The 27,771-nt window shown below is 53.6% G+C and overlaps 3 protein-coding genes and 1 non-coding gene across 7 annotated transcripts; 3 read left to right on the top strand and 1 right to left on the bottom strand.

Annotated features, from left to right (window-relative positions):
• The first annotated feature begins 3,197 nt into the window (after positions 1 to 3,197).
• On the top strand, positions 3,198 to 7,071 carry VPS37D (VPS37D subunit of ESCRT-I). The gene is made up of 4 exons (XM_030301024.1): positions 3,198 to 3,335; positions 4,676 to 4,847; positions 5,321 to 5,403; positions 5,999 to 7,071. The coding sequence occupies exons 1-4, from the start codon at positions 3,198 to 3,200 to the stop codon at positions 6,359 to 6,361; spliced, it is 756 nt and encodes a 251-aa protein (XP_030156884.1). The 3' UTR covers positions 6,362 to 7,071.
• A 6,431-nt stretch (positions 7,072 to 13,502) lies between these two features.
• Positions 13,503 to 14,647, bottom strand: DNAJC30 (DnaJ heat shock protein family (Hsp40) member C30). The gene has a single exon (XM_030301435.1). It carries the CDS (start codon positions 14,640 to 14,642, stop codon positions 13,962 to 13,964), a length of 681 nt encoding a protein of 226 aa, XP_030157295.1. The 5' UTR covers positions 14,643 to 14,647; the 3' UTR covers positions 13,503 to 13,961.
• Positions 14,648 to 14,809: 162 nt separating this feature from the next.
• On the top strand, positions 14,810 to 27,163 carry BUD23 (BUD23 rRNA methyltransferase and ribosome maturation factor). Of its 4 annotated transcripts, none has more exons than XM_030301011.1 (12): positions 14,810 to 14,897; positions 14,995 to 15,032; positions 16,346 to 16,441; positions 16,534 to 16,616; positions 16,715 to 16,811; positions 19,898 to 19,994; positions 21,060 to 21,110; positions 21,783 to 21,868; positions 22,063 to 22,108; positions 22,276 to 22,334; positions 25,934 to 26,043; positions 26,680 to 26,766. In XM_030301011.1, the coding sequence occupies exons 1-11, from the start codon at positions 14,850 to 14,852 to the stop codon at positions 26,028 to 26,030; spliced, it is 798 nt and encodes a 265-aa protein (XP_030156871.1). In that variant the 5' UTR covers positions 14,810 to 14,849; the 3' UTR covers positions 26,031 to 26,043; positions 26,680 to 26,766. The 4 variants fall into 4 exon arrangements, with proteins under 4 accessions (XP_030156871.1, XP_030156872.1, XP_030156870.1 ...); XM_030301012.1 differs by lacking the exon at positions 26,680 to 26,766 and adding an exon at positions 26,132 to 26,664; XM_030301010.1 differs by lacking the exon at positions 25,934 to 26,043 and adding an exon at positions 26,916 to 27,163 and having other exon boundaries at positions 14,811 to 14,897; positions 26,680 to 26,769.
• On the top strand, positions 26,088 to 26,218 carry LOC115504645. Its single transcript, XR_003965749.1, has one exon.
• Positions 27,164 to 27,771: the final 608 nt, after the last annotated feature.

Here is a 27,771-nt window from a genome sequence, read left to right as displayed (position 1 = left end):
GTTATCTGACGTTTTAATTTTTGTCGCCCAATGGCTATGGAATGTCTGGGGTCTGACTGCAATGTGGTCAAGAAAGAGATTGTGGTCAATGGTGGTGAATGTGAAAAAGAACAGTCCTGGCTCAGACCAGTGACTTCCAAGCGGTGAGAAGGGGGTGAGGTCAGACTGAGTCGAGGAATTAGGAGGGCGAGGAAATGGACGCAGGGAATGAAGTGTGGAGGGGACATCTTAGTCTGCTTGGGGTGCCAAAATAAAGTGTCACAGACCAAGTGGCTTCAACAATAGACTTTTATTTCTCGTAATTCTGGAGTCTGGGAAGTCCAAGATCAAAGTAAGTACCACAGATCGGGCTTACAGAGAAAGAACTCTAGTCTCTCCTCCCCTTCTTGTAAGGACACTAATTCCATCATGGGGACCCCAATCTCATGTCCTAGTCTAAACCTAATCATCCCCAGAGGCCCCCCTCCAAATACCATCACACTGGGGGTTAGGGCTTTGACATATGAATTTTAGGGCGGGGCGGGGGGACACAAGTATTCAGTCTATCATAAGTTACTTCAAAATATTGGGGGCGATGGGGCGCCTGGGTGGCAGGGTCGGTTGAGCGTCTGACTTCGGCTCGGGTCACGATCCATGAGTTCGAGCCCTGCATCGGGCTTTGTACTGACAGCTCAGAGCCTGGAGCCTGCTTTGGATTTTGTGCCTCCCTCTCTCTCTGTCTTTCCTCTGCTTGCACTCTGTCTCTCTCTCTCTCTCTCTCTCTTAAATAAATAAATAAATAAATAAATGTTTAAAAAAAAGAGAGAGAGAGAGAACAAAATATTGGGGGTGGTAGTGAAAGTAAGGTGCCAGTCTAAAGACAGAGATTAAAGATGTAGGAGACAGAGACAGAAAGAGAGACATAACTACTCGATTGGATCAGGACATCTGAGAGGAGGCAGGTGAAGGTGAGACCCATAGCAAAGGTACCTGGGTTGGCTTTGGAGGGAAGGAAGGGCTGCCTGCGGAGCAGATGCAGAGAAAACCCAAAGAGGTGAGGCAGAAAGTGGCGGAAGCTTCTCCAGGTGACAGGCAGCAGAGTTACCTCCCCTCTCCCCCCCTCCCCTGCCGAGAGAGGTAGGAGTAGGTATGAGGGTCCGAGGAGTGTGGGGAGGGTTTACGGGAGGCAGGAGGCGCTGCTGTGGGGCATTCAACAGAGGGACTGGTGAACAAAGGGGGGTGGGCAAGAAAGGGTGGGGAATGGAGCGGCGTAGGTGTCTCCCATCAGATCTTACCAGCGCCTCCCAGAGTGTAGAGGTCCTGCAGCCCGGAGTAGGAGGGCCCAAAGGAGGGCCAGCTAGGGGGGTATCTAGGAGAACCACGGAAGCTTAATGGAAATGGTGGGTCCTGAGGAGGCAGGCCAGAACCAGGGAGATCATAGCCAGGAAACTGGCAGGTGTAGAGGTGCTCCTGATCATGGCCAGGACCAGGATGGAGGGACAGCAGGGATGGGACAGTGGGAGCGCAGAAGAGAGGGGCACACGTCCCAGGCTGGGGAGGTAGAGAGGGCTTCCGGGAGGTGGTGGTGTTCCAGCCGAGTCTTGAAGGGGAAAACCAAATTCAGTTATCATTAAAATGTGGAAAAAAATAAAATAAAATAAAAAATAAAATGTGGAAGAAATATTATCGTCGTGGTCTGTCAATAAGCCTGTCCCGCCCAGCTCCATCAGTTTTCTCTCCGCTTCTCAGATATCTCTACCATGTAGAGATATGTGCTCTGGCTGGATTGGGAGAGTCCTTGGCTTCTGGGCTTCCCTTTGGTTTCATTATTTTCCCTATGAAGATAGGGAGCTTCAGAACTCCTATTCATCCCTCAAAACCCTGCTCAAACATCACCTCTTCTGGTGTCCTCTCCTTCCTCCCCGCCCCCCACCACTGTGAGGTTTTCTGATTGTCCTGGTCCCACCTCTGTGCTTTCTTAGAGTGATGAGGTGGAATAAGCTTGTTCATTGCTGTTTTATTTTTTTTAATGTTCATTTATTTATTTAGAGAGAGGGAGGGAGAGAGAGAGAGAGAGGGAGAGAGCAAGAATCCCAAGCAGGCTCCGTGCCATCAGCATAGAGCTCTAAGCGGGGCTCAAACCCATGAACCGTGAGATCATGACCTGAGTCAAAATCAAGAGGACGCTTAACCAACTGAGCCACCCAGGCGCCCCTGCGGTTTGGTTTTAGACAAGTGACTTACGCTCTGTCTGTTTTTTGACAATGGCACTGGCCAAACCTATTCCTGAAGATAAGGTCCATGACATCCTCTGGCATCACATGGGAATCACAAAAGAAGACATCATGTGGTTGATACCTGCTATTAAAGGAAGCTGAGAATGTGACTCTGCCTTAATCCGTGAGCTCTCTGAGGGCAGAGACCAGGCCCTCACAGAGCTCAGCCCAGTGCCCAGCACAGAGAGGCACCATGTGCTCTGTGCATACTATACTGCACAGACAGGAAGAAAGGAGAATGTCTATCATTTACCTGTAATGTGACTTTGGGGAGATTACATCATCTGTGTGCATCTGTTTCCTCATCTCTAATATAACCATCACTCACATTAGGTATTCACTTCCTACAGATAAGACACTCAGCATTCACTAGCTCTAATCTTCACGTGGTGTATCGTCACCCCATTTTACAGAAGAGAAAACTGAGTCTTGGGGAGGTAAAGGACTTGCCCAAGTTAGCAACAGGGCAGAAGCTCCTGGCGCCCAGCCAAACTCAGCAAATTGTTGTGAGGATCCAAGGGAGAAATGTGAAATAGCCCTGCAAACTGTGAACGTCTGGGGTGGGAGAGTCCGCGCCAGGGGGAGGGGGGATTGGGGGGGCGTGGTGAATGCCGGCCGGAGCCAGGGTGCGGGGAGAGAAGCCTCGGGTAACCGCCTGGCGGCAGGAGGATGGGTTTGCCGGGAGATCGCGGGTGCGGGAGGCGAGGCTCTGCCCCGGCAGCTAGGGGTGCGGCCCGCCCCCTCCCGCCCCCTCCCGCCCCACCCCCAGCCCCAGCGCCGCGGCCCCTTTAAGAACGGGCGGGGCGCCCTCTGGCGGCTGAGCGGCGCGCCCGGCCGGAGCCAGAGCCGGATCCCGGAGCCGGAGCGGAGCGGAGCGGAGCCGGGGCGGAGCGGGCCGAGCGGGCCGAGCCAGCAGCCGAGCTGGGGGCGCGGGCGGGCGGCATGTACCGGGCCCGGGCGGCGCGGGCGGGGCCGGAGCCCGGCAGCCCGGGGCGCTTTGGGATCCTCAGCACCGGGCAGCTCCGGGACCTGCTTCAGGATGAGCCCAAGCTGGACCGGATCGTGCGGCTCAGCAGGAAGGTAGCGCGGGGGGCGCGGGCGGGGGGCGCGGGGGACGGGCCGCGGCCTGCCGGACCTACCGACCGACCAAAGGGCCGCGCGGGCCGGGCCGCGGGGCCGCGGGAACCTGGCACGTCCGAGTGGGCCCCGCGGAGTCGCCCCCGGGGGAGGGGGCGCCCGGAGCCGGCCTGGGGCGGGTGGGGCGCCGGAGACCCAGGGAGGCGCCCGTGCACCCCCGGGATGGCCGCGAGGCGTGTCCTCCAGCGGATGCTCCGGGGAGGTGTGTTCCGGGGACAGGGGGCGGCTGTGTTGTGGGGGGCCCTGTCTCGCACACCCACGTTCAGTAGGGCCAAAAAGGGGAGGCGCCTTCTAGAGGGAGAACTAGGGGCCTGTTTGACACCTGGGGGGACCTCTGGGAGGGCGTCCGCATTCTAGGGGTGCAAGAGGGGGCTTTGTGTCTTCCGCTGGGGAGGGGTACTGGAAGCTGAGGCGTGTATTCCATAGGCCACCATAAGAGAAAGTTGTATATTTCACAGGAGATAGGCCCGGGCTGCTTGTCTGTGGGGGGCAGAAAGGGAAAGTGTATGTTGGAGGGAGGCAGACAGGAGGGGCATGTGCATCCTATAGGGGACAGATGGAGGGTAGTGCGTTCTCCAGGGGCAGGGAGGGGGGCTTGGCCCTCCGAGAAACAGAAGGAAAAAGCATCCTCCAGAGCCAGGAGAGAAAGGGGGTCTGCTTTCTGCAAGAGAAGGAAAGCTGGGAGCAGGTGCTGGGGATCAGGGAGGAAAAGGGGGTGTGTATTCCTTGGGGTGTGGGGATTCCACTGGAGGGCAGAAGGAGGGGTGCGAAGGAAAGAGAGGGTGGCTTGAGGGGGGTATCATGCAGGGACAGGGCCAAGGCATCCCTCTGGAGAGTAAGAGCAGGGGGGAGTGTTTTCGGCACAAACACCTGAGGAGGAAGCAGACAAAGGCCTGGAATAAGAGGAAAGCTGCCCATGCATGGAAAATGGGACAGAGGAGGGCGGGGGACTCCTTAGGGACCTGAGCAGACATATTAATTGAAAAATTAAAAATTAACTAACATTTGTGGAGGCGGTCATCATTTTCCTCACTTGGTCTCACAACAACCCCACAAGGTAGATGTTTTTAGCTTACTTTGTGTGAGAGGAAACTGAGGCCCAGAGAGGGACCTCAAGGCAAAGCTCCGTCCAGGCCTCTCCCAGTCCCTCCACCTGTTAGTCCGCCATCCTGAAGGCTGGGGCGCCTTCGGCTTGGCCCTTGGGCCCTGTTACCCCCGGGGTGGCAGGAGGTGGACGCGGGCAGACTCCCTGAGCGGGCCTCTTGGTTCTTCTGTGCCGGCAGTTCCAGGGCCTGCAGCTGGAGCGCGAGGCATGCCTGGCCTCCAACCACGCGCTAGCCAAGGAGAACCTGGCATTGCGGCCCCGCCTGGAGATGGGCCGGGCTGCCCTCGCCATCAAGTACCAGGAGCTTCGAGAGGTGGCCGAGAGCTGTGCGGACAAGCTGCAGCGACTGGGTGAGGGACATCTGGGAGAACTGGCTGTGGCGGGGGGGGGCAGCTGGCCATCCGGCTGGTTGGCCTTGGGGAGGCGCTAGGCTCTGAAGGGCAGGACGTGGGCAGACCTCTTCCCTGGGCGAGGCTTAGGGGTCCTCCTCCTGGAAGACTGAGTTGGGGAAGTGAGCAGTAAGTGAGTAGAACTGGGGGCCCTGAGTAGGGGAAGGAAGGTGGCCTGGGGTGCTCCAGGGGACACAGCCCCTGCTTCCTCTTTTGCACTAGGACGGGGACAGAACCCTGGGAGGGGGGGAGGTTCACAAACTGATCCCATGGGCAGTGCACAGATAAGGACACTGAGGCTCCAGCGAGAGGCATAGAGTCACACACAGGCTCAGTGAGTGTCAGGATCGGGCCCTGGGGCTCTGGCCTGTCTGTCCTAGGCCATGGGTCCCGAAGGCAGGAGCTATTTACTGTGGTCCCTCTGTGGCCTTCAGAGGAGAGCATGCATCGCTGGAGCCCCCACTGCGCACTGGGCTGGCTGCAGGCAGAGCTGGAAGAAGCCGAGCAGGAAGCTGAGGTGAGGGGAGGGGCCGCTGCGCCTGGGGACAGGGTGGGAGACCCAAACTATCATCACCCCCCCCCCTTCATTCTTACATGGTAGGGTTGAGAGCCCCTCCTCCAGGAAGCCCACCTGGAGTGCCTGGCCCCAGGAGAGCCCCGCTACACTGCTGTCCGCATTGGACGGCAAGGCTCATTCTCACCACCTGTGACTGTCTCAGTGTGGGACAGTGTAGACTGGGTCCCCGAGGAGCTGGGACAGACTTCTCCAAGCTTGCCGGGTTGGGAGCGCAGTGCTGAGTTGAAGGAGGTAGGGGAGGAGGGGCCTTGGCCCTGGACTTGATGAGAGACACCTAAGTTTAAGTGTGCCCCATCTCTGATTCTGCCTCGTCTTCCGCCCAGTAGGTCTGGTGACAGTGAGGAAACCAAGGCGTGAGAGTAGAGGACACGTGTCCGCTGTCCCTCAGCTAGCCCCAGGCAGGCCCAGGCCACAACTCGGGCGCCTCATCTCCCAGCTGCGGGGTGGTGGCCCCTGGGAGAGATTCGGGGAGGGAGGGAGGGAGGGCGGTCTCCGGGGGTGCGCTTCTCACACGGGCTCGGCCCTCCCACCCCAGGAGCAGATGGAGCAGCTGCTGCTGGGGGAGCAGAGCCTGGAGGCCTTCCTGCCCGCCTTCCAGCGCGGCCGCGCCCTGGCCCACCTGCGGCGGACCCAGGCGGAGAAGCTGCAGGAGCTGCTGCGGCGCCGGGAGCGGTCTGCCCAGCCAGCCCCCACCGCTGCCGCGGACCCCCCCAGACCCTTCCCCGCCGCGGCCGTCCCGCCCACCGGGGCCGCCCGGGGGCCGCCGGCAGTGCCCCGGAGCCTGCCCCCCTTGGACTCCCGCCCCGTGCCCCCCCTGAAGGGCTCCCCCGGGTGCCCCCTGGGCCCGGCCCCTCTGCTGAGCCCTCGGCCCTCGCAGCCGGAGCCCCCCCACCGGTAGGATCCGGCGTACGGCCCCCCGGTGGGGGGCCCAGAGAAACTTGATCTGTGGCTCCTCCTCCTCCCCCACTGCCTGGGTGGGGGGAGGGGCAGGCCCCTCCCCCTGGCCTCAGGCAGTCCCCGGCCCTGGAGGCTGAGCTGGGGAGGAGGGTCACCTGGAAGTTGCCCGGAGAGCGGGCCGGAGGTGGGGTGGGCAGGGTGTCTCTGGCGCTGAGCAAACTCTGCCTTTTTTTCTTCCCCGGCTGGGGCCTCCCGGGTAATGGGCCAGCCCCAGTGAAAGGACTTTCTGCCTGGGCGCCTGGAAAGGTGCCTGCTTCGCCCCCGGGGACCCTGCCCAGGGGGCCGAAGCACCCTGCCACTCCACTGGGCTGGCACAACGGGCGCGGGAGCGCCTTCCATCGCGTCCTGCTCCTACCTTTCCCCAGTTCTGGGGCCCACAGCCTAGGAGCCAGGTGGTCAGACCCCAGCTGCGGGGCCGGGGACACCATGGCCCTGGGGCTACTCTGTGCCCCACTCATGCTCCGGTCGCTGGGGCAAGGTAGGCCAGGGGCTCCTGACCTGCACAGATGAGAGTGGGCCATCCCCAGGAAAGACCATTCTGTATTTTTCTGTCCCCGTCTCCTTAGAATGGAACCTTTTTGAGGGCAGGTCCTTGTCTTTGTATGTTCTGTCCCCAGCCCCACCTCCCAGGGGCCGTCAATAAATGTGATGATGAGGATGACGATGCTGCCCGACTCGTCTCTGCTCCCTCAACCAGCCACTCTGCCTCTGCCGTTGCAGCCTCCACACCGGAGTTCCTGTGCTTCCTCCTCTAGAGATGCCCTCCCTTCCTTTCTGCCTGTCCAAAGCCTAGCTCCTTCAGGTCCAGCACTGCTGCTGCCTCTTCCGTGAAGCCTTCTCTGATTACTGACTGGGAGTCTTTCCTAACTCTTAACTTCCCAGCACTTCTGGCCAGAAGCACACTCTGCTCCACCTCTGTTCTCCCAACCGCCTCACCTGTATGCACCTTCTGCTCCTGGGCTGCCTGTAAGCCCAGTCAGGATGGTGCCTGCTCCTGCTCTGGCCTGCCAGATGACCACCTCCGCTGAGGAATGGAGGGCTTCTATAAGGCTGAAGGTATTGGTCTTCAGCCAGGGTGAATACTAGGTGACCAGCTTGGCTGATGAGTGTGGGACAAGAAGTTAGGAGAGCAGAAACAGGCCGTGGATCAGCTTAGGTCAAGCCTAATGAGATGAAGTTTGGCAGGGAGGCATGGAAGGTCCTGCAAACAAGAGGGGGCAGAGTGCTGTAGAAGCGAGTGTGATCTTGGTCCATGTTAATAGGGATAGAACCGTCTAGAAAGAGTAAAGTATTGGGTTGGCTCTGCTCTTCACCGAAGTTTTACACCGTAAGAGGGACCGACCCACCAAACTACCGCCTTTGGTCTCCTTACAATGTCCCTAGTGTGTATGATGAGAAAGAGGATTGGGACTAAATCCCATGATGAGTAGTTGAGGGATCTGGCTACAAGTGAGACAGTTAGCCTCTGAATCTCCAAGGGCTAGAGATGTAGAGCTGGAGGTCAGAGTCAAGACCAATGGTGGAAACCACAGGAAGAATGAGGACCAACCACAAAGATGTGTGAGCAGTACCCCAGTGACTGCTTGATGGGAGTTTTAGAGATGTAAGCAATGGCTGGAGGGACTGGCTCATTTGAGCCTTCCAGAGCCCTTCAAGTGCAGGCAGGCAGAGGTATCCCTGCCAGGGGCCCAGCCAAAGCACACACAGATAGTGCCCACTTGAGAAGCTCTACCCCACACTGGCCTTGGTTCCCCTACTGTCCTTGCTGCCAGCACTTGAACTGCTGGGGGCCGAGGGACACTGGAACCACCAGGTACCTGCCTGAGATGACAGAAGACTGAACAACTTTGGAAGACCTCCCACATTCTCAGCACAGCCTAGGGCAAGGTGGGCCCCCCTTGTCTTGGCTTTCCATTCCTGGTCCAGCTTCCAGGGTTGTTCGTTTGCAACCAAAAGGAGAAAAGGAGCTAAGACTGGGCGTGCCTGAATCCTCCTCCACTATTGTGAATTGGGGAGAAGCCTCTAGAAGGCACAGGCTAATGTCCGCAGCCTAGTAGCTCAGCCTCCCCTCCCCAGGGCTGGTAAGTAGAAACAGGAATGACCCAAGGGAGGATCTGAGAGGGGAAGAGTGTTAACAAGGGAACTAGATGATGTCTTTCAAAAGTCTTACACACCCCTTACCTCCCTCAAAGGGTTCAAACTCAGTTTTAGAAGGGGTACGGAACGAGGTTCTTTGGTGTTCAGCTCCAGCATAAAAGACTTGAGGCAGGTGGGTACGGGTACTGACAGAGTAGAGTGGGCTCAGTTCTGGGCCATGGCAAAGTCTTAGAGTTGGATGGTTAATTAAACTTCATTAAGCCCCCTGCTTGAAAGTACATGGAATGTTCTGGAAGGCTCTGGAAGGTTCCAGGTGGTCTGTGTACTCTCTGCTGCCAGACAACTTTTGGAACTTTCTGTTGTGGGGTTCCCGGCACCCAGGGAATGTTCCTGGCTGCTGCACTCCTCTTTGAGAGAGTGCGAACTTGAGAATCTAAATCAAGGGGCCCATGAGAAAGGTCTCACCTATTACAGACCACCAGTGCTTTCACAAACCAAAAAGAAAAAATTGTCCAAAGAACAAAACTTTTATCTCTTTTTGATAAAAACAGTTTCTAGGGGTACCTGGGTGGCTCAGTCGGTTAAGTGTCTGATACTTGACTTTGGCTCAGGTCATGATCTGATGGTTCATGAATTCGAGCCCTGTGCGGAACCCGCTTGGAGTTTTCTCTCTCTTATCTCAAAATAAACTTACACACACACACACACACACACACACACACACACACACACACACAACACAAGAGTTCCCACCATTTAAGAAAGTCTGTTATGTGCATATCCTTGTTTGGGAATCACTAGCTTTTGAGTATTTTCCTAAGTTTCCCTCCTTCTCAAATATAAAACATAATACCATTTTTTGAGCCAATCAAGGCTTACTGAACTGAGCAGGCCTGAACCAGAGTGGGCTCAGATCTTTACCACTGAATTGTGGTGTGGTCACTGCAAAGCCACGGCTAAGAACTTGCCCCTGACCTCTAAGTCTAGAGAGAATCAAATGGTTTTTAAGAGACCAAGTTGGACTCGCTGCTGGTTTATCCCAACTTATATACACGGATTTTATACAAAAGATTGAGTGCGAGTGCAGGAATTGATGTTACTGTACCAAAGGACCTCTGGCTTTGTCTAGGACCTTGGCCATTGCTGTAGACTTCTCAAAAGATCCTTCTTGTCCCACAATGAAAATAAGGTTTACACTCTGCCTCCCCGCTTAAGTGTGAGCTCTCAGAACAACATATGATGTAGCCCAGGGATCTGCAAACTCAAATGTCTGCCAGGGCTAGGAAGGTCACAGAGGTGCAAAGCAGTCCATTTCCACAAAGGAATACAGCCTCCCTCATTTTTTTTGGAAATGCATGGTTCTTTTTTTTTTTTCTCCATCTCGACAGACATGGAATATAGACACCCCTCTATTATGAGCAAAATGTCCAAGTGTGTAGATCAAGGCCTTTTACATTTCCTGTCTGCTGGTGGGAACACAGTGAAATGGGGGGCTATGTCCTGTCTCAAAGGCAAATGTTACAGTTTCTCCCACGTGGTAGTACACTCGAGTGTGCGTGTGAGGGCAATGGCAGCACGTTTTCTCATTTTTTTGAGACAAATCAGAATTCTAGATTTTTATACAGTCTCCCAAGATTTGAAAGTTGGCTAAAGTTTTTTTAAGACACTGTGCCAACCACAGCCAAACACTGTGTGCAGGTTGGCTATGTGGCCTGTGACCCACAAATCTCAGCCTCTCCTTGGTCCTCCTGAAACAGGCTTTCTTTCGTTTAGGAGCAGCCCCCTCCCAGGACTGAGGGTGTGAAAGCTGAAGGGGCCAAAGCAGGATGGAAAGGCAAACACACCTCAAGTCTGGTTAGAGGACCCCAGGTTTGGACAGGCTTAAGAGATGGTGGTGAGATGGCTAGATCGTGAGTGACGCTATGACCTCATAGCAAATGGTGAAGATGAGTTCTCTGCACCTGCTTCTTGGGCACAACAGCACCGAGTATTCTCAGTATTTGCAAGTTCAGAGGACCAGACTCAGGTCACTCTCATCCTCAGAGGGACCCTCAACTGCTTTGCACAAACCCTATGGCCACCGAGGCCACAAGCTGGGCCTGAGAACCAAGGCACTGAGCACAGGTAAGGCGGGCCTTCTCCTATGATCCTGATCATAGGCAGGTGACAGTGTGTGACCTTGTCACCAGGTGAGGAACTGAGAGGAGGCAAAGACCAGGATAGAGCGCACTTATCTAGTGCACTGAATTCGAGACAGTGGACTGAAGTAACACCACCACTTACCAGCTGTCCTGTTTCAGCCTTTCTTCCTGGGATCTGGTGACCTTCCAGGAAGGTCCGAGATACACACCCCTTCCCCCATCCCCACCGTCATTTGCCCAAAAGGGAGTATGATGGCCGCTCACTTGGGTTCCATCCTTGGCACCTCAGCTGTTGGCTGTAAGGACTATATACACGTGTATAAAAATGACCAGAGAGGCCACACACCGGCCTAAGGTAGGCTCTTCTTCCTCATCTTGGCTCACGCTGGGATCACTATAGAAGGCAAGGTGTGCCGAGTGAACGAAATGCCAGAACTTCAGAGGGGGATCTGTAACAGATCATTTCACCCAGCAATAAACAAAATGCGACAAAGGGAAAAGTTAGGCTCAGGAGAAACGAAGTCCTGATCCAGTCCAAAGACAGTATACAACATACAGTTGCCTGACAACCTGACTCCTGGCTTGTCAGCCGGGTCTCCCCATTTAGGCCTTGTGTGTGCTGCTCACTCAGCCTGATACTGTACTCGCAACCCCATCCCCACCCCAGGGAACACAGCCCAAGGCAGGCTGGGCTGCTCTGGTCCACCTCCTGTCCTAGGTCCAAACCTTCAAGGGAGTTTTGTTTTAGTTTGTGATCAAAAGGAGAAAAGGGACTCAAGTTGAGCGTGTCTGAGCCTTCTTCCATTATTAGGAATTGGGGAGCAGCCCCTAGAAGGCAGGGGATAATGTCCACGACCTGGTTCAGTCTCTCCTCTCCAGAGCAGGTAAGAAACTGAGAAAAGAACGACCTATGACGATCCTCGGGCATGGGGGATAGGTGGGAAGGGGTCTGAGGGTCCTTCAAAAATCCTCCTACACATCTCCCCTTCCATAAAGAGCCCAAACTCCATTTTAGGGAGAGTACAGAGTAGGAACTTAAGAGTTCAGCTTGAGGCTAAGAAAAACCTGAGGTAGGCAAGAAGGCACTGTTAAATATAGTGTGAGCCTGGTCCTACGCCTAAGGAGAGGCTTACAGTTGGATGATTAACAAACTTTATTGACTACCCTGCTCAGAGTTGCATGGAATGTTCCAGAAGTTCCACAGAGTCTGCCCCTTCCTCCAGTCTTCTGTAACTTTCTATCCTTCTCTATGTTCTGGAGCCCCAGGGAATGTTCACCGAGAGAAAACAAACTTGAGGTCTACGTTAAGCAGCCCATGAGAAAGGGCCCAGCAATTTACAGACCACGAGTGCTTTTATAAACCAACCCAAAAGAACCCCAATCCTTTCTGATAGAAACTTTGATAGAACCTTGCCCCAAATAATGCCAACAGCTTGGCTGAGAATCACTAGTTTCTGTGCATTTTGCTAAGCTTAACACTACTTGTTGTTTGGATTTCGAAAAGAACTTGTTTTCCAAATATGAAACATAATAACATTAAATGTTCTTTTCAAAAGTACATACACCCCTCCCCCCAAACCAAGGCTAGCTGAGCTCACCAAGCCTGAATCCAAGCAGGCTCAAATCCTTACCACTGAATCGTACAGTCACTGCAGCCCCTGACCTCCAAGGCTGGAGGGAATCAAATGGTTTCCAAGACACCAGTTTGAACTAGCTGTGGGCTTATCCTAATTACAAGGATTTCACATGAAAGACTGAATGCAGGATTTCTTACTCATATACCCAAGCACCTCTGGCTTTGTTTAGAACTTACGCTCACTTCTGTCCTCACCCTTGTGGTAGATCTCTCTTGTAAAGGCTTCCCTAGCTCGCAGCTTTACACTTAGGCCCCATGCATTAATGCTTAAGCACCTAAAATCTTACAGCCAATACATGTACCACGCGCAGGGACTCAGAGTTGACAGCCTGACTTCTACAGCTCTTGCCAAGTGATGACCAACTGCTTAGAAAGAGAGAGAGGAGCACCTGGGTGGCTCAGTGGGTTAACCGTCCGACTCCTGACTTTGGCTAAGATCATGATTTCACAGTCCTGGGATGGAGCCCCACATCGGGCTCCGGGCTGAACATGGAGCCTGCTTAAGATTTTCTCTCCCTCTCTCTCTGCCCCTCTCCAGGGCTCACACATGTGCTCTTAAAATAAATATTAAAAAACAAAACAAAACAAAGAGAGAGAGAGAGAGAGGGAGAGACAGAAAGCCTCAGCCAGCTCTGAATAAAGAAATTTGTTTTCACCACAAGCCTCTTGTCCCTTGTACTACCGTATACCCTAAACTCAAGCAGGTTTCAAGGACTTGGCTTGTGGGGCTAAACAAGAGGACAGGCCACATTCAAGCCACTCAGCGTCCCAGCTGGCCGCTCTATCTCTGGGAGGGGATGGGCTGCACAGTTAGCAATGGGGCTGGCTGGCAAAGGAATGACCAAGAGACAGGCATACTGACTGTCCCAAGGATAAACCTAACTCTATCACATCATGTTTTAATCAATGAGCCCATTAGAACTGTAGATAATAAAGTGTGACAGGCCTCAAGAGAGCAAATGATTTGTTCCTCTGCTGTCATGCCCACAGAGTAATTTCTCCAAGGTCATACACATTAGATAAGTGTGGGCACAGGAACACTCAATTCCTTATGCTCCACGACCTTGCTCTCCCACTCCCACATGCCATCAACAGAAAAGGGAGTGGGGTCTGGGGCTGATCATACAAGAATGGCAAGGTTTCCAAAGATCACAGTCTTACGTCAGGTCTCACCTGTGGCTGGGGAACTCACAGAAAGACAAGGTTCGTACAACCCCACAATTTTTCTTTTGGCAGCCAACAATTGGTCACATTGCACGGTTCAAGGTTACACAGGAGCCCCACGGTACAAGCGCGGGGCAGGAGCAGACAATTGTTGCTCAGAGCTTTACAATAAAGCCCGAGCAAGTGTTCCAGAAGCTGACATCAGGAAGGCAACCTCTGGAAGCAGGCACCCAAGGGACTCCAGAAAACCCTTCACTCTCGGGCTTTTGGGACTCTTCTTCTTGGGGCCTCTTTCTTGGGCATCGAGAAGCCTTCTTTTCTGGACCGTAGGAGAGGGAAGCGTACGTGGACGGCTAAGCTGGGCGGGCGGGGAACAGGAGGGGGAGAGCAGTTTCTCCGGACCCCCGCAGAGGTAGACTATGGAAGGCAAAGGGTTCAAGAACACCGGAAAGGCCATTTTCTCGGGGCTGGCGGGGGGCTGCTCCCTTTCTTCCTCTCTCCTTTTAAAAACGAAAGCCCATGATGATGAAGACCGTGAGGAGAAGGAAGACAAAGGTCGCGTCTCGGGTATCGTCCCCGTGGAAGCCCTTCTTGGCCCGGTCCTCCTGCTGTTTGCGTAGGGCCTCTCGCCGGGCCCTGAGGCGCCGTTCACGCTCCAGCTGTTCTCCGTAGTGAGCTTGGTAGAAGGCGTCAAAGTCGAACATGGTGCGGTTGCCGCCCGCGGTGGCCTGACCGCGGCCGTGGGCCTGAGACGCAGGGGGCGGGGGGCGGGGCGAGCCGGTGTCGCGGACCGGCGCCTTGGGGGGCCGCACGCCAGGTCCGCGCAGGTCCTCGTCGCTGAGCAGGCCGCGGTCATACTTGCGACGCAGGGTGGCACTGCCCAGCACCACGTAGGCCTGGGAGATGCGCGTGAAGCGCTCGGCAGCCTCGGCGCTCCCCGAGTTGCGGTCCGGGTGGTAGAGGAAGCTCTGCCGGTAGTAGGCCGCCTTGATTTGCGCCTGCGTGGCTGTGGTGGGCACGCCGAGCAGTTCATAGAGCGCCGTGCGCGAGTATGGGCCGTCGCCCTGGGAATAAGTCCTCCCTTCTAGGCCCAGGCCGGAACCCGGGCTCTGTGGAGCGCCCCGGGCCAGCCACAACCCCCACAGCAACCGCCGTGGCCACCTCAGATCGTGCTTGGTTGCCATCTTGAACGGGCCATGCGGGCGGTGCGAGACTAACTGGCCAATGGGAAGCGCGCGTTGTTCGCAGCGCGTCGGCCCTCTAGCCAATCGAGTAAAAAGGGAGGCGGGGAGAAAGGTGGAGCATGCGTGTTTTTGGGCGGGAGCGGGGCCGAAGACATAAAAGCCGGGTTCCCGGAACACTAGCGTGAGTCTCGCGGCTGAGGCGTGGGGATGGCGTTCCGCGGGAAGAGACCGGAGCACGGCGGGCCCCCGGAGCTGGTGAGGCTTGCGGCTCGCGCGCGTCCTTCTCTCCTCCATTTAAGGCCCTCGCGTCTTGATTCCTTCTATACTACTCTTCTCTTTTTCTTTCCCGCAGTTTTATGACAAGAATGAAGCCCGGAAATACGTGCGCAAGTAAGGGGAGCCTAGATGTTGCGCGGCGTCGGGGTTCGCGGGCCGGCAAGTTACCCTGATAGCTGGCGCTACTTGGAAAGCACGCAAGAGTTTGGGGTGTTGGGGAAGGAAGGGACCCGGATTGATCCTATTTTTTACGGTGGGAAAGGCAACTTTTGAGTAAGTCTCGGAACCCTCTGGGCCTCGGTGAACTTAGCATTAAAATGGAGGTGAATCGTGCGTACTTTCTCTAGGGGGTTCTCAAAGTTTCATGTGACAGCTTGTTTGAAGCATGCGGTAAAATCGGCAGGGGCGGTGGATACGTGTAGGGGGGTCAGTGCTGTTGAGGGGGAGGAAGTAGTATTCCCAGAATGCGGTGTGCCCCTGTTTGCATTATCGTTAAGGTCTTATGACAAGTGGTGTAGAATCTGAATTTCAGGGGGGGAGTTAACTTGTGTTAACCATAGAGTCATTTAACAGGTGAAGGCTAGAACAGGGACTTCCAAGCCTGCTCTCTCTGATATCACTACTCTAGAGATAACTGTTCTCCACTTTTCCATTCAAATTAGAGTCCAAGACCAAGGCCAGCAGAAATCTCTGATCCGGTTGTCATTATGTAGCAACATAAGCTTTTTTCCCAGCTGCAGAATTCAGTGCGATTCTTCCTCTTGATCTTGGGAAAGGCAGAGAACACCAAAGATCCGTTTTGTTAAGAGGCAGTATTCTCTTGAAGTAATGTTTGGTCGGAATGACTTACTGTGAAGAAAATGTTAACATTTTACCTATTGAATGTTGATGATGTGTTGAAATGCTATTTGGAGCATATCGGGTTAAGATATATTACCAGGATTATTGGGTTGGGTAAACTATTACAATTAATTTTAGCATTTCATTTTAATCATGGCACTAAGAAAGTCCCACGTGGCTTGCATTATATTTCTCATGGGTAGCAACTGCTATGGATTTTTGTTGTACCTTGTTAAGCTTTATACAGGAGAGTAACTATGGTGGGTAATTTTTCCAGAAAACGCGTTTTTAAGTAATAAACATATCAGAACCACATGGAGTTGAAAATAGGCAATAGTTAGTCGTTAGCTAAGCGATTTATTCCCTTCACATCAGTTTTGCAGCTGGCAAAGTTGTAATTTGTGTCGCAAAATAACTTGTTGCTGTATTACATGGACTTTGGGGGTCGCTCTTAAATAGGTGTAGTTGGGTATGGTGACTGGGACGGTACCTCAGGGTGATTGTGCCTTGTTCTCTTTCTCTTCTTTTGCTCTGAGCAATGTTTTAGCCCAGAACTCCTTTATCACTTGTGTTTTCTGCCTTCCCAGCTCACGGATGATTGATGTCCAGACCAAGATGGCTGGGCGCGCATTGGAGCTCCTTTGTCTGCCCGAGGGTCAGCCCTGTTACCTGTTGGATATTGGGTGAGATCCTGGGGCCTAGTTCAGCTTGTCCAGGTGGAGGAGTGTCTTTCCTGCTCACACTATTGAGTTCCTGTTTTTATTGTGTCTTCCAGATGTGGTTCTGGGCTGAGTGGAGATTATCTCTCGGATGAGGGGCATTATTGGGTGGGCATCGACATCAGCCCTGCCATGCTGGGTAAGTATGTGCTGCTTAGCATTGGAGCAGACTACGCTTCATGAGTACGGAGCAGCTACGCGTCGTCTGTTTTCCTGACGTATTATCGTCCAATGTAGATGCGGCCTTGGACCGAGACACTGAGGGAGACTTGCTTCTGGGGGACATGGGCCAGGGCATTCCCTTCAAACCAGGCACCTTTGATGGTTGTATCAGGTAAGAGTCTTCAGTTCCTGCTTTTAGTCCTGCAGGTCAGTGCTTCCTAAACTGGTTGTGCAGAGTTACACAGGAGACTTAGAAATACACATCCCTGGTTAGAGCAGTGTCCCCAATTATGCATTTTTTGTGTTTTGAAACTGTCTACTCCTTAGGGGCGCCTGGGTGGCGCAGTCGGTTGGGCGTCCGACTTCAGCCAGGTCACGATCTCGCGGTCCGGGAGTTCGAGCCCCGCATCGGGCTCTGGGCTGATGGCTCAGAGCCTGGAGCCTGTTTCCAATTCTGTGTCTCCCTCTCTCTCTGCCCCTCCCCCGTTCATGCTCTGTCTCTCTCTGTCCCAAAAATAAATAAACGTTGAAAAAAAAAAAAAATTTGAAACTGTCTACTCCTTTGATCATCTTGCGCTGCCAGGTTCAGGTACCACTGGTATAGATTATAGATTCTCTGTGCTTTGTTGGAGGGTGGTGGAGAGGTGGCTTCTTACACCTCTAGGAGCCATCTTGTGGGCCCCAGCAGCCATCTTGTTTCCTTCTTTTTGACTAACTGTAATGGAGAGTGGTCCGGGATTTGCCAGTTTCTTCAGTGGCTTAGTCCTTTTTGGGTTGTCTGGGTTAAGTTTTGAGCCTTTACGTAGTACTTCGATAACAGATCTTAGAACGTTGAAGTGACTGTTAGAAACATGAAGTTGTTCTTTGTGTCCTGTGGTAAATTGTTGATTATTTGGTGTATTCTCTGTTCTCTTTGTTGATGGGGTGGAGGGTAGGGGATAGGGGAAGAAGTCAGCTTTAATCCTGTGATTGTGGGTTGAGCATTAGGGATCTGGGTAAGCAGTAAAAATGTAGATTTGAAGATTTTCTTCTAGGGTAAGGGATTAGTTTACATCTGGGAACAAGAGTGGGGGAAATCATTTCAAGGAAAGCAATTGCTTTTTAGTAACGGTTGAGTGAGATTGTTCTAAGCTGCAGCAAACCAAAGGCCGGTGATACGGTCTGTATGTTTTAGAAGTAAGTAGTCGCTTTTTATTTGTTTTTGAGAGGAGAGAGAGTATGGCAAACTTACTACTTTTTTTTTTTTTTTTTTTTTTTTTTTCATTTGTTATATGTAAGACATGGTACAAGGTGCTGCGAGGTTTGTGGAAATACAACACAGTCCTTTTAATTTTTTTTTTTTTTTAATTTTTTTTTTTTTCAACGTTTATTTATTTTTGGGACAGAGAGAGACAGAGCATGAACGGGGGAGGGGCAGAGAGAGAGGGAGACACAGAATCAGAAACAGGCTCCAGGCTCTGAGCCATCAGCCCAGAGCCTGACGCGGGGCTCGAACTCCCGGACCGCGAGATCGTGACCTGGCTGAAGTCGGACGCTTAACCGACTGCGCCACCCAGGCGCCCCATTAATTTTTTTTTTTAACGTTTATTTATTTTTGAGACAGAGAGACAGAGTGCAAGTGGGGGAGGGGCAGAAAGAGAGGGAGACACAGAATCCGAAACAGGCTCCAGGCTCTGAGCTGTCAGCACAGAGCCCGATGCGGGGCTCGAACCCACGAACCGTGAGATCATGACCCGAGCCGAAGTCGGATGCTCAACCGACTGAGCCACCCAGGCGCCCCCCTTTCTTTTAATTTTTAACTCTTCATGGTGTGTCAGGTGCTATAAGACATGGGCCATACAGCTAAACATGAAGTTGAGAGTGGGGTGTGACCAGAGTTGTGGGACCCACCAGAGCAGTGAAGAAAAGCTAGAGAGCACGGGGAAGCCTTGAGGAGGAGGAGGGGCTGGGGTTGTGCCTTGAAGGCTCAGAGGAACTTGGATAGTCCTGGGACTGGGGATGGGGCTCTGAGGGAAGGAACAGTGTGAACAAAGGCACAGAAGTGCCCAGGGAAAGGAACCTGATAGATTGTGGGAAAGACCAGAGGTGTTTTTTTAAGTTTGTTTATTGAGAGAGAGAGCGCATGCATGCAGGTGCATGCAAGGAAAGGAGGGACAGAGAGAGGGAGAGAGAGAATCCCACGTAGACTCCTCCAAGCTGTCAGCACAGAGCCCGACTCAGGGGCCGATCTCAAGAGTTGGACACTTAACCTATTGAGCCACCCAGGCACCTCAAGAATGAGAGCTTTTTAAATTCCATGCTGAGAAGTTTGAGCTTTATTCAGTAATTGATGGGAAGCTAGGGAGTAACCAGATCAGAGCTGTATTTTGGGAAGATTATTGAGGAGAGGGGCATCTGGGTGGCTTGGTTGGTTGAGGGGCCGACTCTTGATTTCGGCTTAGGTCGTGATACCATGGTTGTGGGGCTAACCCCCGCGTCGGGCTCTGTGCTGAGCATTGAGCCTACTTAAGATTCATTCTCTCTCTCTCTCTCTCTCTGTTGCTCTCTCTGCCCCTATTCCCCTGCTAGCTTGCATGTGCTCCCCCACTCCTTCAAATTAAAAAAAAAAAAAAAAAAAAAAGGAAAAGAAAGGAGAGATTAGTTAGGTTATTGAAGCAAGCTGGAGGTGGTGATGAGTGCTGACCAGGAGAGTGGTAGAGGAAGGTAAAACCTGGGAGAGGCAGTTGGACAGACAAGTGGGGTTTGGGCTTCCATTCATGTGTGTACACAGCAGTGAAGGGGGAAACACCTGAGTGGAGTACATAATAGTTGCTTGAGCGTTTTAAATCTGGGGATGGTGAAGACACAGGTACAGTTGAAGGAACCGATTGAAGGGGAGAAAAAGTGAATGAGTGCCTTCGTGTACATACTATAAAGGGGTTTTCCCTTGATTAGAGGAAGGGAATGAAGGGGTAGGTGGCAGAGAGCCTTGACACACTGAGTAATTTTAAATTTGAGATGCATGGAGAAACAAGGTTGAGAAAATACTGGTTTAGATTGGCTACAAGGAAGCTGATGCCAACCTTCTCTCTACTCTCCTCCATCCGGTATTATAGAATGGTGACCTGGAGTGGATCTGCACAGGCCCAGAAAGAGAGTTATAGGCAGGAGGGTTTCACCTGGGGCTCAAGGATTGTGTGTGGTGTTAGAGTCTTGAAGAGGCTGGAGAGAGCATTGCATGTTGGTACTTGTCCTGACTGGGGTCCTTTCCTTTCTCAGCATTTCTGCTGTCCAGTGGCTCTGTAATGCAAATAAGAAGTCTGACATCCCTGCCAAGCGCCTATACTGCTTTTTTTCTTCTCTTTACTCTGTGCTGGTGAGTATGAGATCGTCTCCCAGTCTGGGCTGGCCACTTCTCCCTTCTACAGGCAGTAATGGAGTAGTAAGTTTCCCAGGGGAAAGCCATTCAAATGGTACTGCATGGGGTGGCAGGACCTTATCATGGTTCTCCTGTCTTGGCCTAAAGAGAGAGCTTGGTGGTCTGACACTCCCTAATGAAATGGCAAAAGATGGTGGTGTCTGAGACTGATCACAGTTCCTGTGTCTGGCTGCACTAAATTTTAATCGGAAGTTGGTGTGGGGGCACGGACTGCACGGAGTGAGGACAGAGACCTCCTGTCCAGGGCATGCAGAGTGCTTACATCCTGTGACTCCCACCCTCCCTCTCCCCTACTGCTGATGCTCAGATGGGGTGCAGGAGGGTTATTTATCACAGACAGAGCCTTCAGTAGGTTTTTATTTTTGTAACTGATGGTGTTGATTTCAGTTGTTTAATAGGATCAATTGATAGTTTGAGATTTTAAGTCCTAAAAATGAGTTCTTTTCCTTTTTGGAACAGGCCAGGTATATCTGGGTTCTTCTTAATCACCTCGCTTCATCCCTGGTTTTCCTAGAATGGGTTGTTTCTTGTGGATGGCTGGCTGTCCTTGTGTGTTATGTGGTTTCTGTTGCACACACACACACTGGGGTTAATCTGAGGTTCTAATGGCCTTTGTGTTTGCCTTTCTGTGGAAATGGTTTTCCCTTCTATGTTCAGCCAGCTCCCCGTTACAGTCAGGATTCTGCCCAAGTGTTCCTCAGAGAGAGGCCTTCCTTGAGCCAAAAGTAAACCCAATAGTCTCCTGTCACTTACATTCCTTTGTCCTGATTTGGTTTTCTTCTTGGCACTAAGTCACCACCATGTATTAGCTGCCTTTCTCACTGCAACGGGCCTTCAAGAGTTCAGGCGCTCTCTCTTTTGTTCACGGCTACATCCCCAGCCCTGAGAACAGGGTCACGTGCACAGTGGGATTTCAGATATTTAGTGAACGAGGAAGAGAGAAGTGTTGGGCCCTGAGCCCATGGTATGTTTGTAGGAGAGTGATGTTTCTGTTGCTTATAGGTCCGTGGAGCCCGGGCTGTCCTGCAGCTGTATCCTGAGAACTCTGAGCAGGTGAGCGCCTTGGCTACTGGAGGTGCAGGGGAGGGGGAGAGACCCAGAACAGGTAAGCTGTCCTGTGCCTCCCTCACCTGCCCTCTTGCTGTCAGGAGGTGACGGAACAAGGAAATTGTTGCTGACTGGTGGGAAAAGTAGGGAGTGAGTACCTGAGGGAGAGGTTTCTGCGGGCTAGGATAGGACCTGTGTGTTCTCTCGGCTGATCTGTGGTATTACAATTATGAGGATGTGTCTGATTTCTGTAACCAAATGAATGGCAGTGGGGGGAGGATTTGATAGGATGGCAACAGCTGTCTGTTCTGTGGCGGGTCACGCCATGGGGATGAGGAGATATAGGTGCAGACCCTGATAGACCAGTGGTGAGCTGTCCCCGGCCCCTAACTTGAAGGAGTTTGTTTCCTGAATGGTGGCCTTTCATTCCTGAGATGGGAGCAGGGAGACGGGTCCCTGGGCTAGAAAAGTGAGAACCAGGGGAGTTGCTGTTCCAGCCTGCACTTTCCTGTGTATACGCCTTTTGGGGACTCAGAATTGGGAACAGTTTGATGAAGACCTTCAGCTCTCCTGGGTAGGGTCCACCCTGGGGGGCAGACTGGCTTCTCGAAAGGAGTGGAGCGGAAGCTGTCTGCTCCCCCAGTCTCCCTGCCTGACTCGCTGCCGTTTTCTTCTCAGTTGGAGCTGATCACGATCCAGGCCACCAAGGCTGGCTTCACTGGTGGCGTGGTGGTGGATTTCCCCAACAGCGCCAAGGCAAAGAAGTGAGTGCTGGGGGCTAGTGTATTGTCCGCGTTGAGCGGAGAGGGTGTTGGGGTGATGAGTGGGCCAGAGGAGTGCTCGGCTGGGTCACCGGGGCTTACACATTCTGCACCTGTTCCTGGGAAGGAGTGTGGAGACTTGTACCTGTGCGTGGCTTTATGAGCCCAGCCCTCACTCTGTACTTTTCTGGTTTCAGGTTCTACCTCTGTTTGTTTTCTGGGCCTTCGACCTTTCTGCCAAAGGTGAGGGATCCAGAGTTTGCAGGCTCGTGTCCTTTAGATTCCCTTCTTGTGGGGCTGGGCCTGGTACCTGTTGGAAGGACTCAGGCCTGGGTGGCCTGACCTTCTGGGGTGGGGCAGGTGGGTTGAGAGATCTCCAGGTTGATCTAAGAGCACGCTGGTCCCCACAGGCCCTGACCGAAACTGCTGATGAAGAGGAGGCCACGGAGTCTGCGTTCACGAGTGAGAGGTAAGCAGTTGTCACCCCTGCCTGGACTGCGGGGGCTTGCTTCTGCCGGGGTCGTCCTACGTGGCTCTCTGCTTGCACCAGGTCTCTGAGGTTCAAGTGTGGCAGTGACACCAGGGTGGTAACAGTGGGGAACCCTGTGGGCCTGTGCCCGCTCCTGCCTCAGGCTGGGCAGCAGGGGCCCTTCTGGATGTCTGTGGACAGCCACGCAACCATCTTTCATTCCTCTCTCTGCCTTCCCTATTGCCAGGACTGCCGGGTTGTCTCCTCCCTCCCCGAGGCTGCCTCCGCCACCTGCATCCTGGCCTCTGTCCCCTCTTGGCTCTCCCTCCCCGCTCCTGTGTCCTCATGTTTACTCTCCTGGGTCATTCCCTCAGTTTGCAGAGACCCTGTTTCTTCTGTCTTCTCCCTAAGCGCCCTAACTCCCCCCGCTGCGCCCCCTCGTGCATGGGCTTCCCTCTGGGTCACATCTCACGTGTGCCGCTTGCTCCACCACACCATTCTCTCACTCCTCTCTGCTCCCACCTCCGTCTCCTCATGGATTGCTTTTCTCAAGGCCACGCCAGCCTCTGTCTTGCCAAATCTGTGGCTGCTTCTCAGTCCGCTTTCTCTCTTGTCCTCCTCTTAACCTGCCTGTTCCTCGGGCACTGACGACAGCCAGCCACTCCCTCGATGCTTTTCCCAGTTCGGCCTCCTGCCTGCCATCCTGGTTTTGTCCTCAGCTTGCTGGCTCCTCTTTCTCCGAGCACTCTGGGGCCCAGCCCGGACCCTTTCTCTCTCTGCCGCCTTAATCACCAACTCCAGGTTTGTTGCTTTGGGTTTATGCCTATGGTCTCAACCTCACCTCCATTTTCCTAACTGCCTCCTAAGTATCCATACCTAGGCTTCCCACAAGTATTGGGAACAAAACCCAGCTCTTGTTTTTCACACCAAGACTGCCTTCCTCTGTCCTTCCCCACACAGTCATTCTTGTCTTTCTTACCTCACATCTGACCAGTCCTCTGTGTCTGTCCGGGTGACAGCCGGTCCCCTCCCCTGGTCTGAACCCCCACCGTCCTTGCCTGGAGTGTGGAAGTTGCGGCACTGGCCTCCTTCCACTTTGCCTCTTTGAATTGATTTTCTGCACAGCAGCAAGGTGAATTCTTTCTTTTTCCTTTAATTTTTGAGAAAGGGAAATCACACGTTGCCATTTATCTGTTCCAGTATCCTTGGTGAGTTTTCCTTACCCTTTGTTTTCCTTACCACCTTTCACTGTTCTGAATCCTGTGTGTTTGTTTGCTTGCTGGCTCCCCAGCCAGAAGGAGGACTTGGGCTCTGCTGGTGTGTCCCTGATCCCAGAGTCGGGTCTTATTGTTAGTGAAAGGTTTCCGGTGTTTGCTGACTGGATAATTGATGGGAAGGCAGTGAAGGAGGTTATTTCTTAGTTCTGGTTGATGTGAGTGAGAAGCCTGAAGACTTTTAAGACGTTTAAGGGGAAAAATGCGCAGAGAATAGGTCAGGAAGGCCACGGGTGGTGAAGATCACAAGTGTGTTCCTTGTGTCCACTACAGAGTGGAGCCCCCTGACCTCCCCACGGTCATCTCTGTTAGCTTCCTCAGCCCGTGTTCCCCGTGGGGATTTGCGGGCCGGTGGTGGGGGGGCTCTCCTAGATGTTTTCTGCTCTAAGTCGCCCACCACTTGCTCCCAGCGAGTGGCGCCCTCTCCCACCTCACAGAGGATGTGCACGTGGTTCATCCCCCTCCACCCACCATAGAATCCCTCTTGTCCTCACACTGGGGTCTACAGACGACATATGCTAACTGTAAACTTAGGTAAGCGTCTGTTTCTCGGCTGTTCAGCGAGGGGATAATGCCAGCACCCGGGCAGTGTGTGGAGGAGCAGAGCGCGTGTGTGTGGGCAGACCCGGCACAGTGCCCGGCACAGGCCTGTCTCCCTGGCTCTGTGGGCACTCGCTCTGTGGGTCCTCAGCTCAGGGGGTGGGGGGGCAGGGGGCTGTTGTCCTTTGGGAGGATGATCTGGCCTTCTCGTGTTCTTGTCATTTTGTCTAATCATTTTTTTTTTTAATTTTTTTTTAACGTTTTATTTATTTTTGAGACAGGGAGAGACAGCATGAACAGGGGAGGGTCAGAGAGAGGGAGACACAGAATCTGAAACAGGCTCCAGGCTCTGAGCTGTCAGCACAGAGCCTGATGTGGGGCTCGAACTCACAGACCACGAGATCATGACCTGAGCCGAAGTCGGCCGCTTAACCGACTGAGCCACCCAGGCGCCCCTTTGTCTAATCATTCTTGTCAGTCTCTCTGACTCTCTCTGATGACTCGGTCCACCTGTGGCATTTGCCACTACTGCCCAACTTCCTTCTTGGCACCTTTGGTCCGGGGCCCTCGCTCACTGCCCCCACCTGCTGCTCTTATCTGCCCCCATGACTCTTTCCCATCATTACTTCTATGGCTCCCAGCTTGCCACCCAGCTTGTCCTTCCTTACAGACCCTTGATCATTAGTCCTGTACTTCCAGCCCCCTGTTGGCAGCTGCCTCCTGCTTTGCACTTGGTGCCTCAGACTCCTGCCCCCTGGTTGTGGGCATTCTTAATGTTTCTTTCATGCACCACTGCCTGTACGTGCTGAAGTGTCTAGATCACATTGTCTCACTTCTTTGTTGTGAAACCTCATTGGCCACCCACTGCTTACTGAAGGGAGAGCACACTCCTTGCCTGTATTCACACCTCCGTGAACTGGCCCAGCCAAGTGAGATTCTGAGATTTTTTTCTTTTTAAAATTTTTTCATGTGTTTTTACTCAGTTTTGAGAGAAAGCATGAACAGTGGAGGGGCACAGAGAGGGGGGGACAAAGGATCCAAAGCAGGCTCTGCACTGACAGCAGCCAGCCTAACGTGGGGCTCAAACTCACAAACCGCAAGATGATGACCTGAGCTGAAGTCAGACACTGAAGCGACTGAGCCACCCAGGCGCCCTTAACTTTCTATTTTAGAGGGAGAGAGCGTGTGAGCAGGGGAGAGGGGCAGAGGGGAGAGAGAGATTCTTAAGCAGGATTCATGCTGAGTTCAGAGCCTGACACGGAGCTTGATCCCACGAACCACGAGATCATGACTTGAACCAAAATCAAGTCAGATGCTCAGCCGACCAAGCCCCTGAGTTTTTTTTCGTTTTTAATGATTCTGACTTTTATTCTTAGGTCAGAACAGATGAGAAGTAGCTGCAAACATGGTCTGTGCTGGAATCCGGCCTGCACTGGCCCTCATGCAAGGAGGGAACTTGTGCTTTGGACCCTCAGGATCTCACTTGGACCCCTCCCCTTCTCTCGCCTGGCACACGGGACTCTTGTTCCCTAACTCTCCCTCGGTCCTTTCAGTGCCGCACCCTTGCGTGGTTCTTCTGGTCTTGCTGCCACCCCACCTTCGGCCTGCAGAAATGCCCGCTTATCTCAGCAGCCTTCTTGTTTTCCGCAGACTCTGCTTTTCCTTTCCGTGTCATTCCCTCAGTAGCTGCTGGGTCTCTGCACTCGCTTTGCCTGGTGTGGCTGGTCCCTGCCCTGGCCCAGTCGTGGGCTCTTCAAGGGCAAGCCTGGTTCGTATCTGCCGTAGGACATCCACGGGTCCGGCGCTCAGGTGCTCAGGAAATGGTTGTTACTCAAATGGCGAGCGGCCCTCCGTGGCAGGAATTATGCTGGAAATCGTTTGAGCCCAGCTGCCAGGTGGGGATGTGGTTTAGGGACAAAAGGCTTCTCCCTGTTCCCAGGGCCTCTCTCCCATGGGGCTGTGAGGGGTCCCTTTTCTCCTCAGCCAGGGCTGGAGGCCAACATCAGTGCTTGAGGATCCTTGTCGCGGCTGCCGTGAGCTGACAGCCTTGTTTTCCTGCCTCAGACATCTGTCGTTGCTGGGAACCCCCACTTGGTCTATGCCAGGCACGCCGACCCCGCAGCCGGACTAGGGTCCGAAGTCGGCAGCACTGGGCATCGGGCCTCTGGCTGTCCTTGGCAGTGCCAGGCTCTCAAGGGCTGACCCTGGCCCGTGTTGCCCTGAAAGTAGCTCGGCCCCCTGCCTGCCCGACAGGCAGCACCTAACAAGGGAACACACCTAAACAGGTGGTCACTGCCACAAAGATGCCCATGAGGGAGCAGGGCCTCTCACCTCCCGCTCTTCTACCAGACAACTGCTTTGGCCCCAGGGGATATCACTGGGGGAGGAGAGGTGTCCAGAAGCAGGGACTTCTGTGGCAGGGGCATCAGAGGCCGCCTGCCTCGGGGAGGACCACTATTTTTCCCTGCGTGGACTAGCTTGAGTGCCACGTGGGTTCCACCCGTGCCCTCAGAGCTGTGTTTCCCGCATAGGATCCAGCGCAGGATGGCGAGGCGCGGGGTGGTGAGGAAGAGCCGTGAGTGGGTGCTGGAGAAGAAGGAGCGTCGCAGGCGGCAGGGCAAGTGAGTACCTGGGCTGGGGACAGGCTGGGGATGGGGGGAGGGGGCAGTCTGTGGCCACCAAGGGATCGCCTGCACTTGAAAGCGTCCCTGAGGTGTAGGTCCTTTGTTCTTTTTTCTGAGACCGCCCCCTTGTCTCCTTGCCACAGGGAGGTCAGACCCGACACCCAGTACACCGGCCGCAAGCGCAAGCCCCGCTTCTAAGCCGTTCGCTCCACGTAACCGGGCAGCTTGGGTCTGCACAGTTGCAAGCGGGCAGTTTTCTCGAAGTGCCTACTTGCATCCGGTGACAAAACATTGTTTTAGAAACGTTTTCAAGTTCTAACCGTTTTTCTTTAACAAAAGTTCTAAAAGCATCTTATTTTGTTCTAAAAGCAATAAACCACTTTCTGTGGAACTGTGGCTCTGGCATTTTCTAGCTCTGGGATCCTGAACAAATCTCGAGTTTCTCCGAGTACTTGATTCCCCTGATCCAAAAGAGGCTCAAAGAACTTGAGTGTATGAAAAGCACCCTATTTTAACCTACAAGGAACGCAGGTAGATTGAATTTTGGTCTGTTTATTCCAGCACTAGGCAAATTTGGGAAAAATGGGTGGGGTCAAAGTATCCGTGGGACCCACTGTTCTGAGGCCACCGCCCAGCCTCTGGTTGTCCCCCAGTCTGAAGGCGGCATCCAGCCAGGGCCTGGGCTGACCTTTGGCCCTGAGCTACACCAACTGCTGATTGGCCCGCACTCGGTTGCCTTTGGGTGTGTCTCCTGTCCGATTACTAGTGGTCAGGAGAGCAGGCAAGCCTGCCCTGGGGTGCGGGGGAGGGGGGTCTGTAGCAGCAGGCTGAGCAAGTGGGGATCCAGGCCTCATTTGTGGCTACTGGGAAAGCGGAAGGAGGGGTAGATCTGCGCCCTCAGCACGGAAGGGGCGGGGCATCAGGCTTTAAGCAGGAGTAGAAACGTTCAGGCTGGGGTGGAGGGGCCAGAGGATCTGGAGGTTGAAGGCCGAGGTGGGA

Source organism: Lynx canadensis, chromosome E3 (genome assembly GCF_007474595.2).
Source record: "Lynx canadensis isolate LIC74 chromosome E3, mLynCan4.pri.v2, whole genome shotgun sequence".
NCBI lineage: Eukaryota > Metazoa > Chordata > Mammalia > Carnivora > Felidae > Lynx > Lynx canadensis.
Note: the sequence above shows the minus strand (reverse complement) of the source record. Positions and strands in the feature narration are given on the sequence as shown.